Below are 20,073 nucleotides of genomic sequence, written 5' to 3'. Positions count from 1 at the left end.
TAAAATAAAATAAAATAAAATAAAAACAACACTCCACAAAAACTGTGATACTTTTTAACACAGTCACAGACTTTTGTGCCATTCCTGGAAACAGTTTCTGTTCAACTGAAGACACAAGTGAACATCACAAGCCTGACATCTCCAAGGTGTTTGCTGCTTCTTGCCATGCACTGTTTTGCAATGCACGCAGGTCCGCCGTCCAGCAGTAGCAATTTTTCTGACGTCTGAAGTCACCTCAGCTCCTGGAACCGGCACGTGGTCTGTGCTGGTCTGTTTTGGTGCTGCTTTCTGTGACACGCCACAGAGCTCTGCAATAAGCTCTTCCATGAACTGACTGTGGCTCATGTTGCCGTACAGCTCTTTGTGCAATATGAAAGCGTTGGTGGCAGCAATGTCCAAGAAGTGTAGAAAGATTTTTCTGTACCACTTCATGGTTTTGTGCTGTGCGGCGTAGTACTGCAAGAGCTGATCAGACAGGTCAACACCCCCCATGTGCTGGTTGTATGCAGACACAGGTGCAGGACATGGAAAAGACTTTGTCTTCCATGTATCTTGTGCTTTGACTCTCCTTTGCACACGCTCTCCTGTACATGCAGCATGGATGGTGGAACAAGCAGACACCACTTGCGTGTCCATCCACTTCACACACACAAGAGGCCCATCCCGAATCCACCTGATGGATCCCCTGCTGGAGTTTCTGGTCAGTGAATTAGCTGTGGTCTTCGGGAAGTCCTTCCTGTGGTCTCTGTAAGTTCCACAAGCACCAAACTTCATAGTAAACAAATCTGTTAAGAGCTTTGGACTTGTGTAGAAATCATCCATGTACACATGATACCCAGAGCCCAAAACTTTACGGTCCAGGAGAGACATCACAGCATCATACGAAAGCCCACGGTCTGTGGGAAAACTATTCTTGCCCGTATAGACAGAAAAGTCCACAGTATATCCATTTGATGAGTCTGAAAGGACAAAAAACTTGAAGCCCAGTTTTGTCGGCTTGACTTTTGTGTGCCGTGACAATCCTGTATTTGCTCTACATGCTACCAGTCTTTCATTTACAGCTAAATTTCTTCTAGGATGATAGAAGGATTTGCACGCAAGACGGATAGTGTCCATGAGGGGTTTGATCCTGAAAAGACGGTCATGTTCGGCTGTGCCCCTCTTTCTGTCATTTTCCTTGTCTGCATCTGGGTGACTCAAGTGCACGTTCCATGAAATAGTGCGGTATCTGTCCCTTGACATAACCGTGGCGGGAAAAGGCAGAGAGAAAAGACTGTCCTGCCGCCAATAGTCAGTGATGGAGCTCATCTTCACCGTGGCCATGTAGAAAATGAGTCCAATGTAGCGATACATGTCATCAACACTGACATCTGTCCATTTGTACTTGCAGCCCTTTGCAATTGCCCTGGCAGCCTGAGCATTTGTGTTGTGGCACAGATTTTCCACGGCGCTCTCTGTGAAAAACAGCTTGAAAAGACTCATGGGAGAGTGCGAGTCAGCAGGACTCAACTGTGGTCCAGGTTCCCGTGCAGGCAGGAACCTCAGAGTCTGTGGAACCCGGTCAACATCAGTCTCTGCTTTCCATGAAAGAGTCTTGGCTTTCTTTGCAACAGGCATTTGGTCACCGTCATTCTCACCTCTGTTAATAAGAAAATATATAATTTCATTACAATAAGCTATTTACAAATGTGTATACTTTGTGTATTATCTCACATTACATATACAAATATACATACAATAGACACACACACAGCGGATAAATGCACACTTACTCTTTAAGATTCTCAACTGCGTTGAAAACTGAAAGACGCTTGTGTGCCACCCTTGTATGATGTGCACTTGAATGTTCTTTCCTAGAGAAAAGTACAAATGGTTATAAAATGGTAACAACACATGCACGATGGACAATTAATGGATATAGGCCTATAGAAACATGCTTTATGGCTGTTAATGGGGCATCGACACCCATATGTAAAGCACTTTCAAAACATTTACACCTAAGCAGATATTTGCAAACACATTTAGGCTCGATAAAGAGGCAGTAAACACGAATCATAAGTTAACCAAAACTAGACCTTTGTAATAGTCTAAACATTCATTTTATCACGTGTTACATTATAGAACGTTTATTTAATTACAGCGTTTGGTAAGACAGTTCCATAATGAAAAATAAATAAATAAATAAATAAATAAAATAAAATAAAATAAAATAAAACAACAATGAATTTCAGTCATAATGTGCTAGCTAATTTCAGTTTGACAGCAGGTTTGAAATAGTTTTACATTACGATCATGCCTAACTAACGATGTTAACTAATAATAAAAACTGTGCGACTTTTGTAACTAATCTAAGTTAGAATAAATGACTCACTCTTTAGAAATGGTCTCCTCTGCAGCTTCCTCCAAATGAAAGAGATCGTCATCAAAGTCTTCTCCTCCTTCTGATGAAAAATCACATTCTTCTTCGCTGTCCATGGTCGTCTGAAGAGCTTCCTCGTGTGCCATCGCGATTAAAAAGTAAACAACGCTGAAATTTGCTGCCAGTTTTATAGTATTGAAAAGGGGCGTTAACCATGAGTGACTCACATCAGATGATTAACATATGAAAATGGCGATTTTTTGGGTGGGTGTAGGCAATCGGAGTTAAAACATTAACAAAAAAAAAAAAAAAAAAAAAAAAAGATACCTTTCTTTCCTTGTATATTTAAAAATATTCAATAATTTACACACACAAAAAGTACATTATTCTAATGTATCATATTTAATACACAAATTTCTAGGGCTTATAAATTATCAACACGAAAAACCATTTGCTGATGAACCTGTGTTATACAATCTACTTCATGCCTTCAGCCATCTGACTGAAACGTCATGCTTTTATTTATTTATTTATTTATTTATTTATTTATTTATTTATTTATTTATTTATTTATTTATTTATTTATCTATCTATCTATTTTATAACGTACATGTAATAACTTTTATATTGTTAGTAATAATTCAAGATGAATATACATTGGGCTGAAACAGCATGGATTTTCTCAAGTGTCAGTTTATAATATTTAATGTTAAAATACCTACCTATCTATCTATCTATCTATCTATCTATCTATCTATCTATCTATCTATCTATCTATTTATCTATCTATGTATGTATGTATGTATGTATGTATGTATTTATTCATTCATTCATTCATTGATGTTAAAAAGTAAATGTCAGTTTAACACATACAATTATACTCAGTAATTTTACATTTGTCCAGATCTGCAGCATATGCATATATATATATATATATATATATATATATATATATATATATATATATATATATATATATATATTTTGTTTTTTTGTCCTAACATTATATAGCTACTTATATTTTCTGATTTAAAGGATTTGCCGACAACTTATAGGCTATTTATTTATTTATTTATTTATTTATTTATTTATTTATTTATTTATTTATTTATTTATTTATCTCAGTGCAGAATGTGCTGATATGTGTAACAGACTATTTAATTCATGCAGCAAACATTTTAAAAATAAATACACAGTAAACCCACATACACTGGTCCATAAAACCTCCCCTCAGAGAAATCAGGAAAGATTTCATACTTTGTTCATACATTATTTGTTTAGCTCACAGGCAGCATTTAAAGACATCATGGCCACCTGTAGTGGGAAAAAAACTCACTCTCATAGAAAAGTTGATGTACTGACTTGTCTAAAAAATGTCTAAAAAGGTTGTTGTTAAGTGTGAGTTTGTGAGTATTGTGTTTATTTTGAAATTGTATGAATTTAATTGTTTACGTTTTTCAGAATTTATTTTTTTAGTAATTCAGTCATTAATCATTTAGTTAATACGGAATTGAGGTTTTTTGTTTTGTTTTTTTTAGGTTTTTTTTTAGTTTTTTTTTCCTGGCATGTCTAGAAACACATAAAAATATAGCACCATTCTTTTTAAAGGATTTTGAAGAAAGTACAGAGAAAACATTACTTGCGGCCACATTTTGTCAAAGGTTAATAATTTGTAACCCAAAATTAAATAAAGATCCCATTATTGAAAAACAATAGTGATGTATGGACCTTTCTTACATTTCCTGATTTCCCATAGCGGTGAATTGAAGAGTACCACAAACATATTTTTTGCATTCCCATTTGCTCAAATAGCAAAAGAAAAAACTACACGACAGTGTTTTCACGACTTTTAATCAAATGAAAAAAAAATGAGAGAGACTGATATCAGCAGTCAGAAGAGAGAACAATGTCAAATTTTCCATCCCTCCCATGGATGCAGCATTAGAAGGACCCTCGCATAGCGTTAACTAGTTTTTTTTTTTATTTTGTTTTTTGTAACTTGATGAAAAGGTGGTATAATACAATGTAATAATATAATATAGTGTTATAAATGCACATACATATTTTTAAAAATCAAAATATAAAAAAGTTTAAAGGATTTATGACGACAACGAACACTAACACAGTGAAATACAGTTTTCAGCAGCCATAACTCCAGTCTTCATTGGGATGGTCCTTGAGAAATCAACTTGATTATTATTCTGCTTTTAACAATGTTGAAAATGGTTTCCAAAAATAATAAGCAGCAAAAACTATAATACATTTTAACACAGTCACAGACTTTTGTGCCGTTCCTCGAAACAGTTTCTGTTCAGCTGAAGAGACAAGTGAACGTAGCATGCCTGGCATTTCCAAGGTGTTTGCTGCTTCTTGCCATGCACTGCTTTGCAATGCACACAGATCCGGTGACCAACCGCTTCATGGTTTTGTGCTGTGCAGCGTAGTATTGCAAGAGCTGGTCAGACAGGTTAACACAAGGCCTGCGCCTTAAGATACTCAACCGCGTTGAAAACCAAAAGATGTTTGTGTGCCACCCTTATATGATGTGCAATTGAAGGCTCTTTCCTAAAGAAAAGTTCAAATAGTTGTAAACATTGATTGGCCGGTAACATACCAGCGCATACATAAGTGACGGACAATTAATGGATATAGGCCTGTAAAGATGCGCTTTATGGCTGTTAATGGGGCATCAACATCCATATGTAAAGCACTTTCAACACATTTACACCTAAGGAGATGTTTGCACACACATTTAGATTCCCTAAAGAAGCAGTAAACTCAAATCATAAGTTAAATGGTGAGTTACAAAGCTAGACCTTTGTTATAGTCTAAACATTTATTTTATCACACTTTACATAATATGATATAATATAACTGATTTCAGTCTGGAAATAGGTCTGAAACAGCCCTGCATGTGCTAACTAATAATAAGGAATAAGTGAAACTAGTAACTGATATGACTTACTCATTAGAAATTGTATCTGCTGAAGGATCAATGTGCTCCTCAAAATCCAAGCGTTCATCTTCAAAGTCTTCACCTTCTTCTGAGGAAAAAGTACATTCTTCTTCACTGTCCATGGCCCTCTGGAGAGCTTCCTTGTATGTCATCGGTTTTAGGTACACGTCTCTAATAACTTTGCTTATTGTAAAAACAAATGGCATAACTCTTCCTAGATATTGCATGTTTCTTCTATCCTTTACAGGCCATCATGGACACGAACAATACAAATCTATATCATAATCTATAATTATAAATTCACTGAACACAGAAGGCTTCTTTGGCAATACATGTTACAATATTTTAGCTACATTAAAGCATTTTATTCTCACATAAATTGCAGGAAACATGTGTTGTATTTTTATAAAGTAAATGTACTAATTTTATATTGTTAGTGACAATTCAAGATGAACAGATATTGGGCTGAAGTAACTTGGGTTTTCTTGCTTATCTGTTTAAACTTTTTAATGTGAAAAATGTTCATTCATTCATGGTTAAAGAAGTAAATACGACAGAAATTGTATTCCCCAGGATTTTTAAGGTTAAAGGCACATTTAAATGGTTCTGGAATAAGTGACCGTTTCCCACCACTTGCTTAACTGAAACGTTTTCAAAAACTAAAGAGAGCAGATAAATATCAAGGCAATCCATCTATCCTTCTTCCAAAAAATGTGGCAGCTGTTATGATAAAAACAAGAAACATGCATGCATACATGGATGTATATAAATTAGCTATATAAAAGGAACTTTGCAATCGACCTTGACCCCAGACTGACGGTGCGTTGGGAATGCACAAGTAGTAAAGCATAATTCCTTTTTTTCGGGCTAGCTCTGCTAATTCCATAAGTATATGAAGTCGTGAATCAATCGAATTCGATATGCTGTTTAAAACATTCAACAACTTAGTTTCTGTGCTAATGACTTGCTTTAAACCCAAACATAACATTTCCAAAATTCTCTCGCGAAAGCGACTGCCGTTTGTCAAAACTGCGTTTTAAGAATAAAATAGGTTTTGTTGTACATTTTAGAGAACTACTTGCACACCCATTTATCACGTGTAGAAAGCGAGACTTGCTTGAACGAGCAGAGCGTGTTTTACAGAAATAATGGAAATTGTTCTTGCTAGACGAATTGAGGCGGCTCTGAAAAGAGCCTTTGGGTTTAGAAGAAGCGGTGTGTTTAAGCGCGCTCTCCACGAATGCGGCGGGCCAGCTGAATATCTTTGGGCATGATGGTCACTCTCTTGGCGTGGATGGCGCACAAGTTGGTGTCCTCAAACAGACCGACCAGATAAGCCTCGCTGGCCTCCTGCAGGGCCATGACCGCGGAGCTCTGGAAGCGCAGATCCGTCTTGAAATCCTGAGCGATTTCTCGGACCAGACGCTGGAAGGGCAGCTTGCGAATCAGCAGCTCGGTGGATTTCTGGTAGCGACGGATCTCTCGCAGAGCCACGGTACCCGGCCTGTAACGATGAGGCTTCTTGACGCCGCCGGTGGCAGGAGCGCTCTTACGGGCGGCTTTGGTAGCGAGCTGCTTCCTCGGGGCTTTGCCACCGGTGGATTTGCGGGCGGTCTGCTTAGTTCTTGCCATTGCCTTGAGTTTCCTGTCTCACTCTTCAACACAGAAGGATTTTTGTTCTCTGTGTGCAGCAACGTTTTAAACTCTACTGCTGCATAAGGCGGAGCGTCAGCAGAGGCATTTGATTGGCTATTGTGTTCTGATCGGGGGGTGAGGTGGCCAACAGCAGCGCTTTTCCTGTTTTCGAACAAGCGGCGGTTCCCGCTCATTTATTCGCAGTTCCCTTATAGCCTGAAAACGCGGTTTCTACCGGCCTTTACTTTATTTGTTTATCAGAATTAAGGCATACGGAAACGTAAGGGGCCTTTCAAATTCATTGACAACTGTTAGAACAATGAGATTACGAAAACCAGATTCACCTTAACTATTTTTTTGTGTACGCACCACGAATAAAAGGTATCATTGCAAAATGTAATTTAGATAAGGAACAATTGTAAGAGTCAAAACAAAACAACACTGTACAATAAAATCTAATTATAACAAGCAGGTCAAATGCATTAAATAATTTAGCGCACCCTTTTAAGGAGACAGTGGGCGGCTCTAAAAAAAAAAAATAAGAAAGTATTTCGGAGATTTTGTACCTTTATTGAATTTAAGCTCATTTACTTTGATTTTTTTTTTTTTTTTTTTTTAATTTTCTCCTACAATTTACAGAAAAAACTCATTACTATTATTACAGAGCAACTTACAGTAGAAAGTACTATTTAACATACTCAAACTCGGCAAATAAATCAAATCGCTCTGATAGAAAAAGTGGGTGGCTCTGAAAAGAGCCTTTGAGATTTTCGTTTTTGTACGTTTTGTAACTTCAGCTCATTTATTTGGTTTTGGCGGGCTTGTCGGTCTTCTTGGGGAGCAGCACAGCCTGGATGTTGGGCAGCACACCGCCCTGAGCGATGGTCACTCCGCCCAGGAGTTTGTTCAGCTCCTCGTCGTTGCGCACCGCCAGCTGCAGGTGACGGGGGATGATACGGGTCTTCTTGTTGTCCCGAGCGGCGTTTCCAGCCAACTCCAAGATCTCAGCAGTCAAATACTCGAGCACAGCGGCCAAATAAACCGGAGCACCAGCACCGACTCGCTCGGCATAGTTGCCTTTGCGGAGAAGCCTGTGAACACGACCGACGGGGAACTGCAGTCCTGCCCTGGATGAGCGGGTCTTAGCCTTCGCTCTGGCCTTGCCTCCGGTTTTGCCTCTTCCACTCATGATTGTACAGGTAGGGTTGTAATTGCGGAGCAATACAAAAATACAGGCCGTGTGGTCTGACGATCAGTTTTTAAGAGAGTGTGCCCGTCGTCTATTGGTCAGAGTCTGTCACAGCTGCAAACCAATCACTGCAAATCCCTCCAAAACCCCAAACCCCTCCCCTCTTTGCCAGCCTCTTCATTGTCATCTGTTGTCAAGATAACATAAAACTTAATAAAACACTGCACAAATACACAGATGTACATATATTTACATGCAAGATATTCGCTAAAATGCAGAAGAAGGTAAAAACAATGACCAAGAAATGATAAAACAGCACATTGAAATATGTCGCTATAAACATTACACAAAGTTGTTTTGTAAGTAAACCAGCCGCAGATGTTCTTTTCAAATCAAGCCGAACCTCTGTTGACTTACATCGTAATAACTGTTAATGTGTTTCATGTATTATATTTACGACGCAATCGATGTATTTTCACGTACAGTAAAATAGTGTGTTGTAGATTCAGAGTTTACTCTCTCTGAAATGCCTAAAGAAGCATGCATTTATAATCCGAAAAATATTGCTCTTTAATTGCAGCAAGTGGGTGGCTCTTAAAAGAGCCGTTTTGTTTTAAGAAGAAACAAACTCAGTGATATTTATTTCTTTTTGGGTGCCGCCTTTTTAGGCTTGGCTGCTTTAGGCTTCACCGTCTTGGGTTTGGCTGCCTTGACCTTCTTGGGGCTCTTGGTTGCTTTCTTAGCGGCTGCTGGCTTCGCCTTTTTGGGGCTCTTAGCTGGCTTCTTAGCAGCTGCAGGTTTCTTGGCCTTCTTGGGGCTCTTTGTCGCCTTCTTTGCAGCGGCGGCGGCTGGTTTCTTTACCTTCTTGGGAGATTTCTTGGCGGCGGGTTTCTTGGCAGCAGGCTTCTTTGCTTTCGCGGGGGTTTTCTTGGCAGGTTTCTTCTTGGTTTCAGCTTGCTTCTTGTTGAGCTTGAAGGAACCGGAGGCGCCAGTGCCTTTGGTCTGGACCAGGGTGCCGTTGGTCACCAAACTCTTGACGGCGATCTTGACGCGGGAGTTGTTCTTCTCCACATCGTAGCCACCCGCAGAAAGAGCCTTCTTCAGGGCGGCGAGGGACACGCCGCTTCTCTCCTTGGAGGCGGTCACGGTCTTGACGATGAGGTCCCTGACGTTCGGGCCCGTTTTCTTGGGTTTAGACGCCGACTTCTTCTTGGGAGCTTTAGCCGGAGGAGCGGCGGCAGCTGGAGCGGTTTCAGCCATGTCTCTGAGCGGATACGTTTCACGCGTCGATAGGCGGAATACAATGAAACGGCGGTGAGCCGCGCTGCGGAACTTAACTGCCACATGAGAACCGTGTAGACTCAATGTCCCGCTCCACAGAGCGTCTGAGAGCCTCGGCGAAAATGTGTTTTCTCCGTTTACACACAGCGCAAAATAAGTGTATCAAAACACCTTGGCAGATTAGAAATTACGCGTGTGGCAAGACGAGGTACAAGGCTTTCTCCTGAAATGTAAAACAGACACGAGGAAAAGACCATTTTGACAGCATCCGTTCAAAAGAGCGGGGCGAGCCTCAAGTTTGTAACAACAGTGTTTTGTTGTTGTTGTTGTTGTTGTTGTTGTTGTTGTTGTTGTTGTTTTCCCCCAAACTAATTGCATTACAAAATATGAATTCTTGTTTTTCCCCTGCCATGTGTGCATTTAATTTCACTCTGCACACAGGACTGATTGAATTAAAACAGCATCAGGCATATTAGACTTATTTAGCTAAAGCGAACAATTCAGTGAATTCTTTATCCATAATCCTTCAGGACTATAAAAATAAATAAATAAATAAGTAAGTAAGTACTAATAGCAATACAGGTCGAAATACCACCCCTGCTGTAATTAAACATTTGTGACCCTGGACCACAAAACCAGTCTTAAGTCGCTGGGGTATTTCTGTAGCAATAGCCAAAAATACATTGTATGGGTCAAAATTATTGATTTTTCTTTTATGCCAAAAATCAGTAGGATATTAAGCAAAGATCATGTTCCATGAAGATATTTTGTAAAAATGTCTACTGTAAATATATGAAAATGTAATTTTTGATTAGTAATACACACGGTTAGGAACTTTATTTGGACAACTTTGAAGGTGAATTTCTCAATACATGTTGATTTTTTTGCACCCTCAGATTCTGGATTTTCAAATAGTTACATCTCGACCAAATATTGTCTTATCCTAACAAAGCATACATCAATGGAAAGCTTATTTATTCAACTTTCAGATAACGTATAAACCTCAATTTTGAAAAGGTGACCCTTATGACTGGGTTTTGTGATCCAGGGTCACGTTTAGAGTAAGTGAATGAACTGGTGACAAGTATACTAGAACGAGTTTATGATATACACTTTTTTGTAATAATATGATAAATATGCCCTCATTTCCCACTTGTTACAATTTAAATGGGATGACATTTGTAGCTTGTTTTTGATGTTTTTCACACAATGCAGAGGCTGGGTAGTGCTGTAATTATAACATTATGACTACCGTCTGTATCACATCAAATATTTTAGATTCATCGTTTCTGGTTCTCACATGAGTAGACAACCAAACTTCCTTTCTAATCTGACCCACCCACCACATACTTAAACACTGAAAGCTCTTTAACTGAAAACATGGGTGGCTCTTAAAAGAGCCGTTGGGGTAGTTGAAGTCACATCACACCTCACTTGGAGCTGGTGTACTTGGTCACGGCCTTTGTGCCCTCAGACACGGCGTGTTTGGCCAGCTCACCGGGCAGCAGCAGACGCACGGCGGTCTGGATCTCTCTCGATGTGATGGTGGAGCGCTTGTTGTAGTGAGCGAGACGAGACGATTCACCGGCGATGCGCTCGAAGATGTCGTTGACGAAAGAATTCATGATCCCCATCGCCTTGGAAGAGATGCCAGTGTCAGGATGAACCTGTTTCAAGACCTTGTAGACGTAGATAGCATAGCTCTCCTTCCTGGACCTCTTGCGCTTCTTTCCTCCTTTGCCGGCGGTCTTAGTGACGGCCTTCTTAGAACCTTTCTTGGGGGCAGATTTCGCTGGCTCAGGCATGTTGGCTCGGGACGAACAACACAATACTGTTTCGGAAGTATGCACTTGGTATTTATTGACAGCTCATGCTAATTTTAGAGGGCTGGACTGATGTCTCTGATTGGGCGTTTTTGCGCATTGACTGAAGGAACCCTATTTCATTGGACAGAAGCGAGCGGACACATTAGCCAATCGTAGGCTTGGAAATTCGAGCGCTTCACATATCCCCCACGCGCTCGTTTGTCTGACTTTCCCGCTCATGGTGTCTCTGTGTCACAAGCGCCTTCTCGGCAATGAAGAGCTTTAGGTTAAAGTTTGAAATTCCATAATGTTTTACTCTTGGAGAAGGCGCGGATAAATACGTGAAGGCCAGACATAAACCTGGAATGAAGGGGCAAAAACAGAACGTAGAAGGTTCTCTTCCTCTTGGTACCTGCCGTATTTTCGGGGACAGAACTGTAACCAAAGGCAAGCTAAACCTAACCAAATATTCCCACAAGGATAGTAAAACCTGAAATGTACAGTTATCGTTTTATTTGGAACGTATAAAAACGCAACGTTTTCTCTAAGAACTAAGGGTATGATATACAATCTAAAGACTGCACATTATAAAAATCACTACATCCATGGAACGTCCTCATAAAACACAAAACCCTCACGCTTTCTGCACCTAAACAACTTAATCCTCATTAAAACGTTCCCGCATTGTATGTTTTCAAAAATCCTTTTCTGTATGAATTAAAGTCTTGTTAACCCAGAACAAGTCAATTCCCCGCGGTGACACGAGTCGGTGTGTATTTAGGTGTAAGTTCCCACCAATAAATATATAAGTGAACAAATAAATGTTGTTGTTGTTTTTTTTAAGCTCTTTTTGAAAATGTGGGTGGCTCTTAAAAGAGCCGTTGGGTTTTTAAGTGATAGAACCGACATGTTCAACCCCCAAAGCCGTACAGGGTGCGTCCCTGACGTTTCAGAGCGTACACGACGTCCATGGCGGTGACGGTCTTTCTCTTGGCGTGCTCAGTGTAGGTAACAGCATCGCGGATCACGTTCTCCAAAAACACCTTCAACACACCGCGAGTCTCCTCGTAGATCAGACCGGAGATACGCTTGACACCGCCACGGCGAGCGAGACGACGGATGGCGGGTTTGGTGATTCCCTGGATGTTATCACGCAGAACTTTACGGTGACGCTTAGCGCCTCCTTTTCCGAGTCCTTTACCGCCTTTGCCTCTTCCTGACATGGTTTTAGCTCTTCAACAACACACTAAAGAGTTTGTGAAAACTGTGGCAGCGCAGGTGAAGCTTTACAATTGCTTATAGGACCTAGTTGAAACATGTTAAGGTGGAGCTATGCAACGTCACATGTTGCGCGTCAGTGCAGACTGGAGGCCAAAGAATTCTAAATGCAGTAATGTATAACCGTTCAAAATCACCCTTTACTCTCTACTTTAATGCATGAATTGTATGAAACAAATCATAATGACCTCCAGACCTTAGACCACTTCATAAGATGTGTTTCTTTTTGGTCTTTTTAAAACCAAAATTGGATCATTAGGTACACAGTAAGACAAAGGCCACTTTATCAGCGTTTCCGCATTTAGTGAACCACAGCCATTTTTGTGGCAAGCACCAAATTAGCATTCATTCATTTCAGTGACACTTAAAAAATAAAGCTTATGATAATGTATAATAACATATAAGCAAATAATGCACACATCTGTACATAAATATTCCGTTCCAGATTAATTCACATTTTTTACTTTTTTCCAGTATTTCATTGTGAAATATTAAGATGTTGTTTTCAGATGAGCTGCTGTTGCAAAAGAAGACACTGAAACAGTGACAGATCAGACACTGAAATCAGATCAGAGAGATGAGCAAAGACGAGAGTGGTAAGTATGTTTCTCATGTCTCTCATATCAAGGAATCTCAGAGGTTTAAATCTGGCTGCCGTATCTCCTAATAAAGTGACGTATGGATTCAGCACTTCTGTTTTAGAGATGTTGGGCCTATTCTAACCTTATATTCTATGTAACAGAGTATTGTATGGTGATGACAGACAAGGGGATAAAAACAGATGCTCAGGTCAAGCTTGATAAGGAATTAGTCCAAGCTTAAACTGAAAACTCTATATCTATATGAATTATAATGCATGTGACCTTCAAAAACACCACTCAGAAACTCTGATTTATTTATTTACCTAATTTATTTTCCCATTTCACAGCCCTTGCAATGAAGTTTCCAAATACCACAGTGTCTGAACTGCAAGCCCTTAGATGCAAAAACCGAACTCAAAGAAAAGTGACCCTCCACATGAAGATGAAGATTTCAAATTGTGTTTATTTGTTTAGTTCAGCCATTTGCACGCTTGAGTTTATAAAAAAATTCACTTTATCATTTGTCAGTAACTTCTTTTTATTGTAAAATTACATCATGCATTGCTGTTCAGTGAAAAAAAACGTAATACAGGTATAACAGAAATGTTTTACAAAGTGATTTAAGTATTTTGGTTAAATGTGAAGTGTTCTTGTTCTGCATTTCACTGACCTTTATTTTAATTTATTACAATTCTTTTGGTCAAGAGTGTATATGTGCAGCTGTACTTTCTAAATACACTCAAGGGATCTATGGTTGTAATATGCACAATATTTATTGTTGTTAAAGTACATTAAATGTTTCTAGCGCGTCATGTCAAATTAACTTTTTTTTTTTTTTTTAACATGTAAATATACCATATTAGAATTGTGAAAACAGCTTTAAAACAAACTAAGAGGGTACTGCTAATGCATTTTCTAATGGGCTGCTTTTAAAGAGCATTAGAGTTTTTATACGAGCAGAGGAAATTCCACCTTGTTAGGAACGCTGAGGCGGCTCTGAAAAGAGCCTTTGGGTTTTTAAAGGAGCGGTGAGTTTAGGCGCGCTCTCCGCGAATGCGGCGAGCCAACTGGATATCCTTGGGCATGATGGTCACTCTCTTGGCGTGGATGGCGCACAAGTTGGTGTCCTCAAACAGACCGACCAAGTAAGCCTCGCTGGCCTCCTGCAGGGCCATGACCGCGGAGCTCTGGAAGCGCAGATCCGTCTTGAAATCCTGAGCGATTTCTCGGACCAGACGCTGGAAGGGCAGTTTGCGAATCAGCAGCTCGGTGGACTTCTGATAGCGACGGATCTCTCGCAGAGCCACGGTACCCGGCCTGTAGCGATGAGGCTTCTTGACGCCGCCGGTGGCAGGAGCGCTCTTACGGGCGGCTTTGGTAGCGAGCTGCTTCCTCGGGGCTTTGCCACCGGTGGATTTGCGGGCGGTCTGCTTGGTTCTTGCCATTCTCTATACGCAGAGCAACAGACTAACGCGACCTCTCGAGCCGCCAACTTCTTAAGCCCTACAGCGGCAATGCGCTCATTGGGTGTAGCCGCAGTGGCATTTGATTGGCCAATGGCTGGACGTGTCCGGTTTTCGAACAAGAGCCGGCAGCCTGCGCTTCCCTGACGTCTAGGCTAAAACGAGGCAAAATTTGGGCTGTCACTGAAAATATAATAGACGTCTAACCATAGTCCAAGAATAGATTGGTCATCAAATAGACAGCTAATAAAGACCTACATATATACATCAAAAAGGCAACAAAATGACCATGCATCCAAACAAATTACATATACAGCTTTTATGAAGAAAAATAGCATTTTTAACAACTTAAGACAAAACAAAATGATAAAAATGCAAAATGACAAAATAAAATAAAATATTATAAATGCAATACACTTAAATACAAATATTATGATACAAACTATGGAATTTAAGATAATAACAATATAAAAATAAATAAATAAACAAATAAATACCTTAAGATATTTAAAATAAATAAATCTAATACAAATCAAAGGTATTGTTATCACACTTAAAGTTAAAACATTATGGATGGCAATGACAATGAAAAAAAAAAAAAAAGATTAACCCCTTTGTTGGTTTACCTATTTTAACAAATAAAACAACCAACAGTGAACTTGAAGGAAATGATTAATTGTTGGTTTTATTTGTTGTATAAAATGCTTCCCAACTGCATTCCTCAAGTCGAACTCTGTTGCTGCCGAGAAGTTGGTCATCACAGCATCTGCCAAACAAGAAGAAGAAGAAGAAGAAGAAGAAGAAGAGGAAGAATAAAAATATAGCATAGGAAAAGCTTTTTTTGACATTTATCATTATTATTGCTTTTTTTTTTTTTTTTTTTTTTACTTTAATTACTTTAATTATGACAGGGAGTCATACTCTTTTGCTTGGATGCACACTAAAAACAAAAACAAGACATATATTGTGTATCACCATTCAGTGTGTATAAAAAAAAGAGTGAAGCTCTCTGGTAAATGTTGTGTGTTGTATATACATACCTCTAATGACAGAGAACAGTGCAGTCCTTTCAAACGCCTCCTTCTGCAGCGGACCACCCCCCTTCATGTTCAATTTGGGCATGAGGGTATTTTTTAAAACCCTAAAATATAACACAGATTGAGGTGGTTAACAATTGCAGACAAAGTTTGATATTTCGTTTTCTGATTTGCGTTGAAACTTATTGAGTATCGACACCACAATGTTTCATTAATGCGGCACGTTATCTGTCCAGCATCCTTCTGGCACTGTCTTTGAGGTTTCTTTCTTCAATTCTACACAACATGGACACCTGAATAACACATGCCAATGTAAGGCAGGTAGTATAATATGCATCAGTGTACAAGTGTCCAAAATTGTCTGGCACAACTGATTTCTTAACAACACAGTGATAGCTGCTGTAACTAAAATGTAGCCCAGTGCACACATGAACCTCAAATGTACACGGAATAATAAGTTCACCCCTACTGTTTTTATTACGTTTTCTGATTGTACCGCTTAGGTTTTACTGCTGCATTGCACATCTGAGCTATTTACACTATTTTAACACTGCTTTTAAACTTGAACATTTTATATTGCCATTTTAAATCATTTGTATTTTTAAGCTTTATGCTCAAATTTTAAGTTTCAAACTAAATAGTGTTGTACTTGTACAGTGACAAAGATATTCTATTCGTTTAGCTCAGCTTTAGTGAGGAAATGTTTTGAAGAGTTTTTTTTTTTTTTTTTTTTTTTTTTTTTTTTTTTTTTTTTTTTTCCGCTTTCCCACTGCTCTCACGTGTAAAAACAAAATTCAAAACGGTGGATATGTGGAATCTTGCAGCAGTGATCTCTACTAACTTTCAAGTCTCGCGTTGCAAGCAGTCACGTCTCAGTAGGGCTACATTTGCCATCTAGCGGTTGGGAACTGTAATTGCATCTTTATTTATAAAATGAAAGACCGTCAAATATGGTATATGAATGTTACGTTTAACAACGTGTGGGATGCATGACATCATACTATCAAAGGCAAGTAAACTTTTGAAACATTTAAATTAGCATTATCTCTGGCATAATTAATAATGCAATATTTAATAATGATATAAAACAAATCGATCAATCTCACTACTTTGCCAAAAAAAAAACGACATGTACCCAAACTCAGAGTTATTTGGACTAGAAGGGGATTAAAGCACAGCCGGACTATATATCGGGCCTACAGTTAATCGAGACGGTGAAATGAATTACATTACAATCTCTGCTGTAACGGCGAGACACCAGTATGGCGGCACACAACCGAAACATCCAAAATCGCTCTTTCAAGGAAACATTGGGTGGCTCTGAAAAGAGCCTTTGTGGGGTTTTATGTGATCATCTCGTTTACTTGGTTTTGGCGGGCTTGTCGGTCTTCTTGGGCAGCAGCACAGCCTGGATGTTGGGCAGCACACCGCCCTGAGCGATGGTCACTCCGCCCAGGAGTTTGTTCAGCTCCTCGTCGTTGCGCACCGCCAGCTGCAGGTGACGGGGGATGATACGGGTCTTCTTGTTGTCCCGAGCGGCGTTTCCAGCCAACTCCAAGATCTCAGCAGTCAGATACTCGAGCACAGCGGCCAAATAAACGGGAGCACCAGCACCGACGCGCTCGGCATAGTTGCCTTTGCGGAGAAGCCTGTGAACACGGCCGACGGGAAACTGCAGTCCTGCCCTGGATGAGCGGGTCTTGGCCTTTGCTCTGGCCTTGCCTCCGGTTTTGCCTCTTCCGCTCATGATTGAACTTTCGATTTCGATGCTAATCGATACAGATATAATAGCGCTGCGGCCTGACAACCACTTTTTAAGACAGTGTGCTCGTCGTCTATTGGCCAGAGTCCGTCACCGTTAACAACCAATCATTGTACGTCCCTCCAAAACTCCAAACCCCTCCCCTCTTTGCCAGCCTCTCTGACATAGCCTTAATCCTGTTTCTGCCATTTATACTTTTCTTCATATAGAAACAAATATTAACTAATAAGGCATATACCACACAGCAGCTTACAAAGCATTTTCAAAAGCTAAGATAAACAGATGAGTGTTTAGCCACTTCTGAAATACGCTAGTGTAGGAGATGATTTTACAGACAGAGGAAGGTCATACCAAAGCCTTGAAGCTGCAACAGAAAAGGCCTGATCACCATTTTAACATTTTAAGCGAGATTGAGAAACTACAAGGTGTAATTGATCATTTGAACGCAGAGATCTATTAGATCTATTGATGCAGACTGGTTCAATCAGAAACATACTCCGGTGCTAAGCCGTGCAAAGCTTTGAAAACATACAGCAGCACTTTGTAATGAATTCTGTATCATACAGGTAGCCAGTGTAGATTGATAAGCAAAGGAGTAATGTGCTCTTTTCTTAGTACTTGTTAAAAGACTAGCACCTGAATTAAGAAAAAGCTGCAGATGAGAGAGAGGCCTGAGTCACGTAGATAAAATACATTACAACAATTCAAACAACTTTCTCTGTGTCCTTCCCGCGGAATTGGGCTACTTTAACACTGTTGTCGTGGGTTGTTTTTCATGTCTGTAGGTTAAGGCGCCTCCAATAAATTAATACTGAACCTCCGGAATGCAAATTTTACCAGAGGAACCCCACCGAAACATGAATATTTTACCCCTGGAACACGATTTTTACTGGGGAACCCACCTCAAAAAGCGTTTTGGGCTAGTTTTGAGTAGCAATTGGGCAGGTTTTGTTGTGAAACCCTGGCAACCTTGATATAGATCAAAGATGGGGAAAAAAAAAGTTAGCCAGCCAACACTTAACTTAACAAGGAGCTCATACAGAGACTGTTGATATCATGCCTCCAAGCCAGAAACATCAGATCCAGCACCTGACACCAGATCTTTCGAGTGGTAACAGAACAACTAGTCAGCAAAATTGCCTAATACCAAAAACCTGTTAGCAGGAAGTCTTGTCTGGTGTGTAGAACTGTCTTCTGTGAGCCAAGAAGTTGACTGCGAAAAGCCAGACGAGGTGATGATGATAAAAAAGAAGCAAAGTTCATTGAATAAACTTGGTTGGTCATTTTCACTGTCCCACAAGATAAAAATTAATAGAATTAATATTTTCATTGTTTAAAATGCAGTAAATCGTTACAATTTCTTTGCTCTACATGGACCTGTTGTTATAAAAGCTGCAATGTTTTTGTGTTTTTTTTTGTTGTTTTTTTGAGCCAAATTTCACAATTTTGTGGGTGGTGTGTGACTGTCTTAAGCATGGTTCAGTAAATTACAACTTTAAGAAATTAAAAAGATAAGCATAAAAATGCTAATTAATACCTCCGGCATAATTGTTCAAGCATTTTATCATCGTCCATATATTTCTGAAAGCGTGGGAACTTAATACATTTTGTCTCTGAATTCATCTTCTGGTGTGACATCACATTCTGATTTTAAATTGGCCAATTAAAAAGAAAAAAAAAATCATTAATTAGTTGAAGGTCCCCATTCATGGTCATGTTACTGATCCCCCCTGTCAAGTCCTTGACATGTGCACTTGGTGATTTATTTTTGTCTTAGAATTGTTAAAATATTTAACTTTTTTGAAACCACAACAAATATGTTATGCTTTGTTGTTTGGCTAGAAAACTTTCAGTAACATGGATATTATTATTATTATTATTATTATTATTATTATTAGGGGCCAAGCACCAGAGGTGCGGTGGCACCTATTGTATCCGTTGGCGTTATTATTATTCCGCTTCTTCTTCTTCTTCTTCTTCTTCTTCTTCTTCTTCTTCCGCCGCAAGTCTATGGCAGCCCATAGAACCGCTTGCGGGAAAGTTGTATAATTTTGCACACTGATAGAGGACAGTCCCAACATTAACCATAGCAAGTTTGGAGTCTCTAACTCAAACTCTCTAGCGCCACCACCTGTCCAAACTTTCAATAATTTCATGCTAATAACTTTTGAACCGTAAGGCACAGAATCCCTCTGAATCCTTGGCTCATGCCGAGTCGAATGAAGTCCAAAATTCAAAAATTGTAAGGTTTAGTTTTTTTTCTATAAATTTTTATTTGTAAAACCTACTTTTTCGAACTCGTCCTAGACGGTTTGTCTGATTTTCACCAAAATTGGTTCAGATCATCTTCAGACCATGCTGGCAAAAAGTTATGGAATTCAAGTTGATTAGTCAAAACGTTTTCGAATGACGCGCGAATAAATTCTACGAAAAGCACGCAAAAATGGTTGTAAGGCTATATCTCCGCAACGGTTTGTCATATTGAGGCCAAACTTGGTGTGTTTTATAACAAGCATGACCTGAGATTACCTGCAGTGTTTCAGCACAGTGCCAGGAGGTGGTCAGGAGATATGAAAAATGGGTCTTTTTGCTTATAACTTCTGAATAGTTGGGCCAAAAATCATGAAACCAGTCTCTTTAGATTCGGTGAATCATGCCGAGTCGAACCATATCCAATTTTCCCATGTCAGCCATTTTGGGTGTCGGCCATTTTTAATTTAGCTTTAA

At 39.5% G+C, this 20,073-nt stretch overlaps 7 protein-coding genes and 1 long non-coding RNA gene across 8 annotated transcripts; 1 reads left to right on the top strand and 7 right to left on the bottom strand.

Moving 5' to 3' along the window:
- Positions 1-63: 63 nt before the first annotated feature.
- On the bottom strand, positions 64-2,505 carry LOC127160414 (piggyBac transposable element-derived protein 4). The gene is made up of 3 exons (XM_051103054.1): positions 2,372-2,505; positions 1,773-1,853; positions 64-1,639 (listed from the first exon to the last, which is right to left on the bottom strand). Exons 1-3 carry the CDS (start codon positions 2,503-2,505, stop codon positions 64-66), a joined length of 1,791 nt encoding a protein of 596 aa, XP_050959011.1.
- A 4,011-nt stretch (positions 2,506-6,516) lies between these two features.
- On the bottom strand, positions 6,517-6,971 carry LOC127160410 (histone H3). The gene has a single exon (XM_051103051.1). The coding sequence runs from the start codon at positions 6,945-6,947 to the stop codon at positions 6,537-6,539; it is 411 nt and encodes a 136-aa protein (XP_050959008.1). The 5' UTR covers positions 6,948-6,971; the 3' UTR covers positions 6,517-6,536.
- Positions 6,972-7,681: 710 nt separating this feature from the next.
- Positions 7,682-8,164, bottom strand: LOC127160408 (histone H2A-like). Its single transcript, XM_051103049.1, has one exon. The coding sequence runs from the start codon at positions 8,137-8,139 to the stop codon at positions 7,753-7,755; it is 387 nt and encodes a 128-aa protein (XP_050959006.1). The 5' UTR covers positions 8,140-8,164; the 3' UTR covers positions 7,682-7,752.
- Positions 8,165-8,747: 583 nt separating this feature from the next.
- On the bottom strand, positions 8,748-9,426 carry LOC127160407 (histone H1-like). Its single transcript, XM_051103048.1, has one exon. The coding sequence runs from the start codon at positions 9,397-9,399 to the stop codon at positions 8,779-8,781; it is 621 nt and encodes a 206-aa protein (XP_050959005.1). The 5' UTR covers positions 9,400-9,426; the 3' UTR covers positions 8,748-8,778.
- Positions 9,427-10,298: 872 nt separating this feature from the next.
- Positions 10,299-11,235, bottom strand: LOC127160409 (histone H2B). Its single transcript, XM_051103050.1, has one exon. The coding sequence runs from the start codon at positions 11,223-11,225 to the stop codon at positions 10,851-10,853; it is 375 nt and encodes a 124-aa protein (XP_050959007.1). The 5' UTR covers positions 11,226-11,235; the 3' UTR covers positions 10,299-10,850.
- Positions 11,236-12,108: 873 nt separating this feature from the next.
- On the bottom strand, positions 12,109-14,529 carry LOC127160411 (histone H3-like). Its single transcript, XM_051103052.1, has 2 exons — positions 14,201-14,529; positions 12,109-12,458 (listed from the first exon to the last, which is right to left on the bottom strand). Exons 1-2 carry the CDS (start codon positions 14,527-14,529, stop codon positions 12,137-12,139), a joined length of 651 nt encoding a protein of 216 aa, XP_050959009.1. The 3' UTR covers positions 12,109-12,136.
- On the top strand, positions 12,629-13,783 carry LOC127160412 (uncharacterized). The gene is made up of 3 exons (XR_007826741.1): positions 12,629-12,762; positions 13,013-13,099; positions 13,432-13,783. It is a non-coding gene; the product is annotated as an uncharacterized LOC127160412 (long non-coding RNA).
- Positions 14,530-16,925: 2,396 nt separating the features above from the next.
- Positions 16,926-17,333, bottom strand: LOC127160405 (histone H2A-like). Its single transcript, XM_051103047.1, has one exon. The coding sequence runs from the start codon at positions 17,329-17,331 to the stop codon at positions 16,945-16,947; it is 387 nt and encodes a 128-aa protein (XP_050959004.1). The 5' UTR covers positions 17,332-17,333; the 3' UTR covers positions 16,926-16,944.
- Positions 17,334-20,073: the final 2,740 nt, after the last annotated feature.

Source organism: Labeo rohita, unplaced genomic scaffold (assembly GCF_022985175.1).
Source record: "Labeo rohita strain BAU-BD-2019 unplaced genomic scaffold, IGBB_LRoh.1.0 scaffold_345, whole genome shotgun sequence".
NCBI classification, from domain to species: Eukaryota; Metazoa; Chordata; class Actinopteri; order Cypriniformes; family Cyprinidae; genus Labeo; species Labeo rohita.
This window is presented reverse-complemented; position numbering and strand designations above follow the sequence as displayed.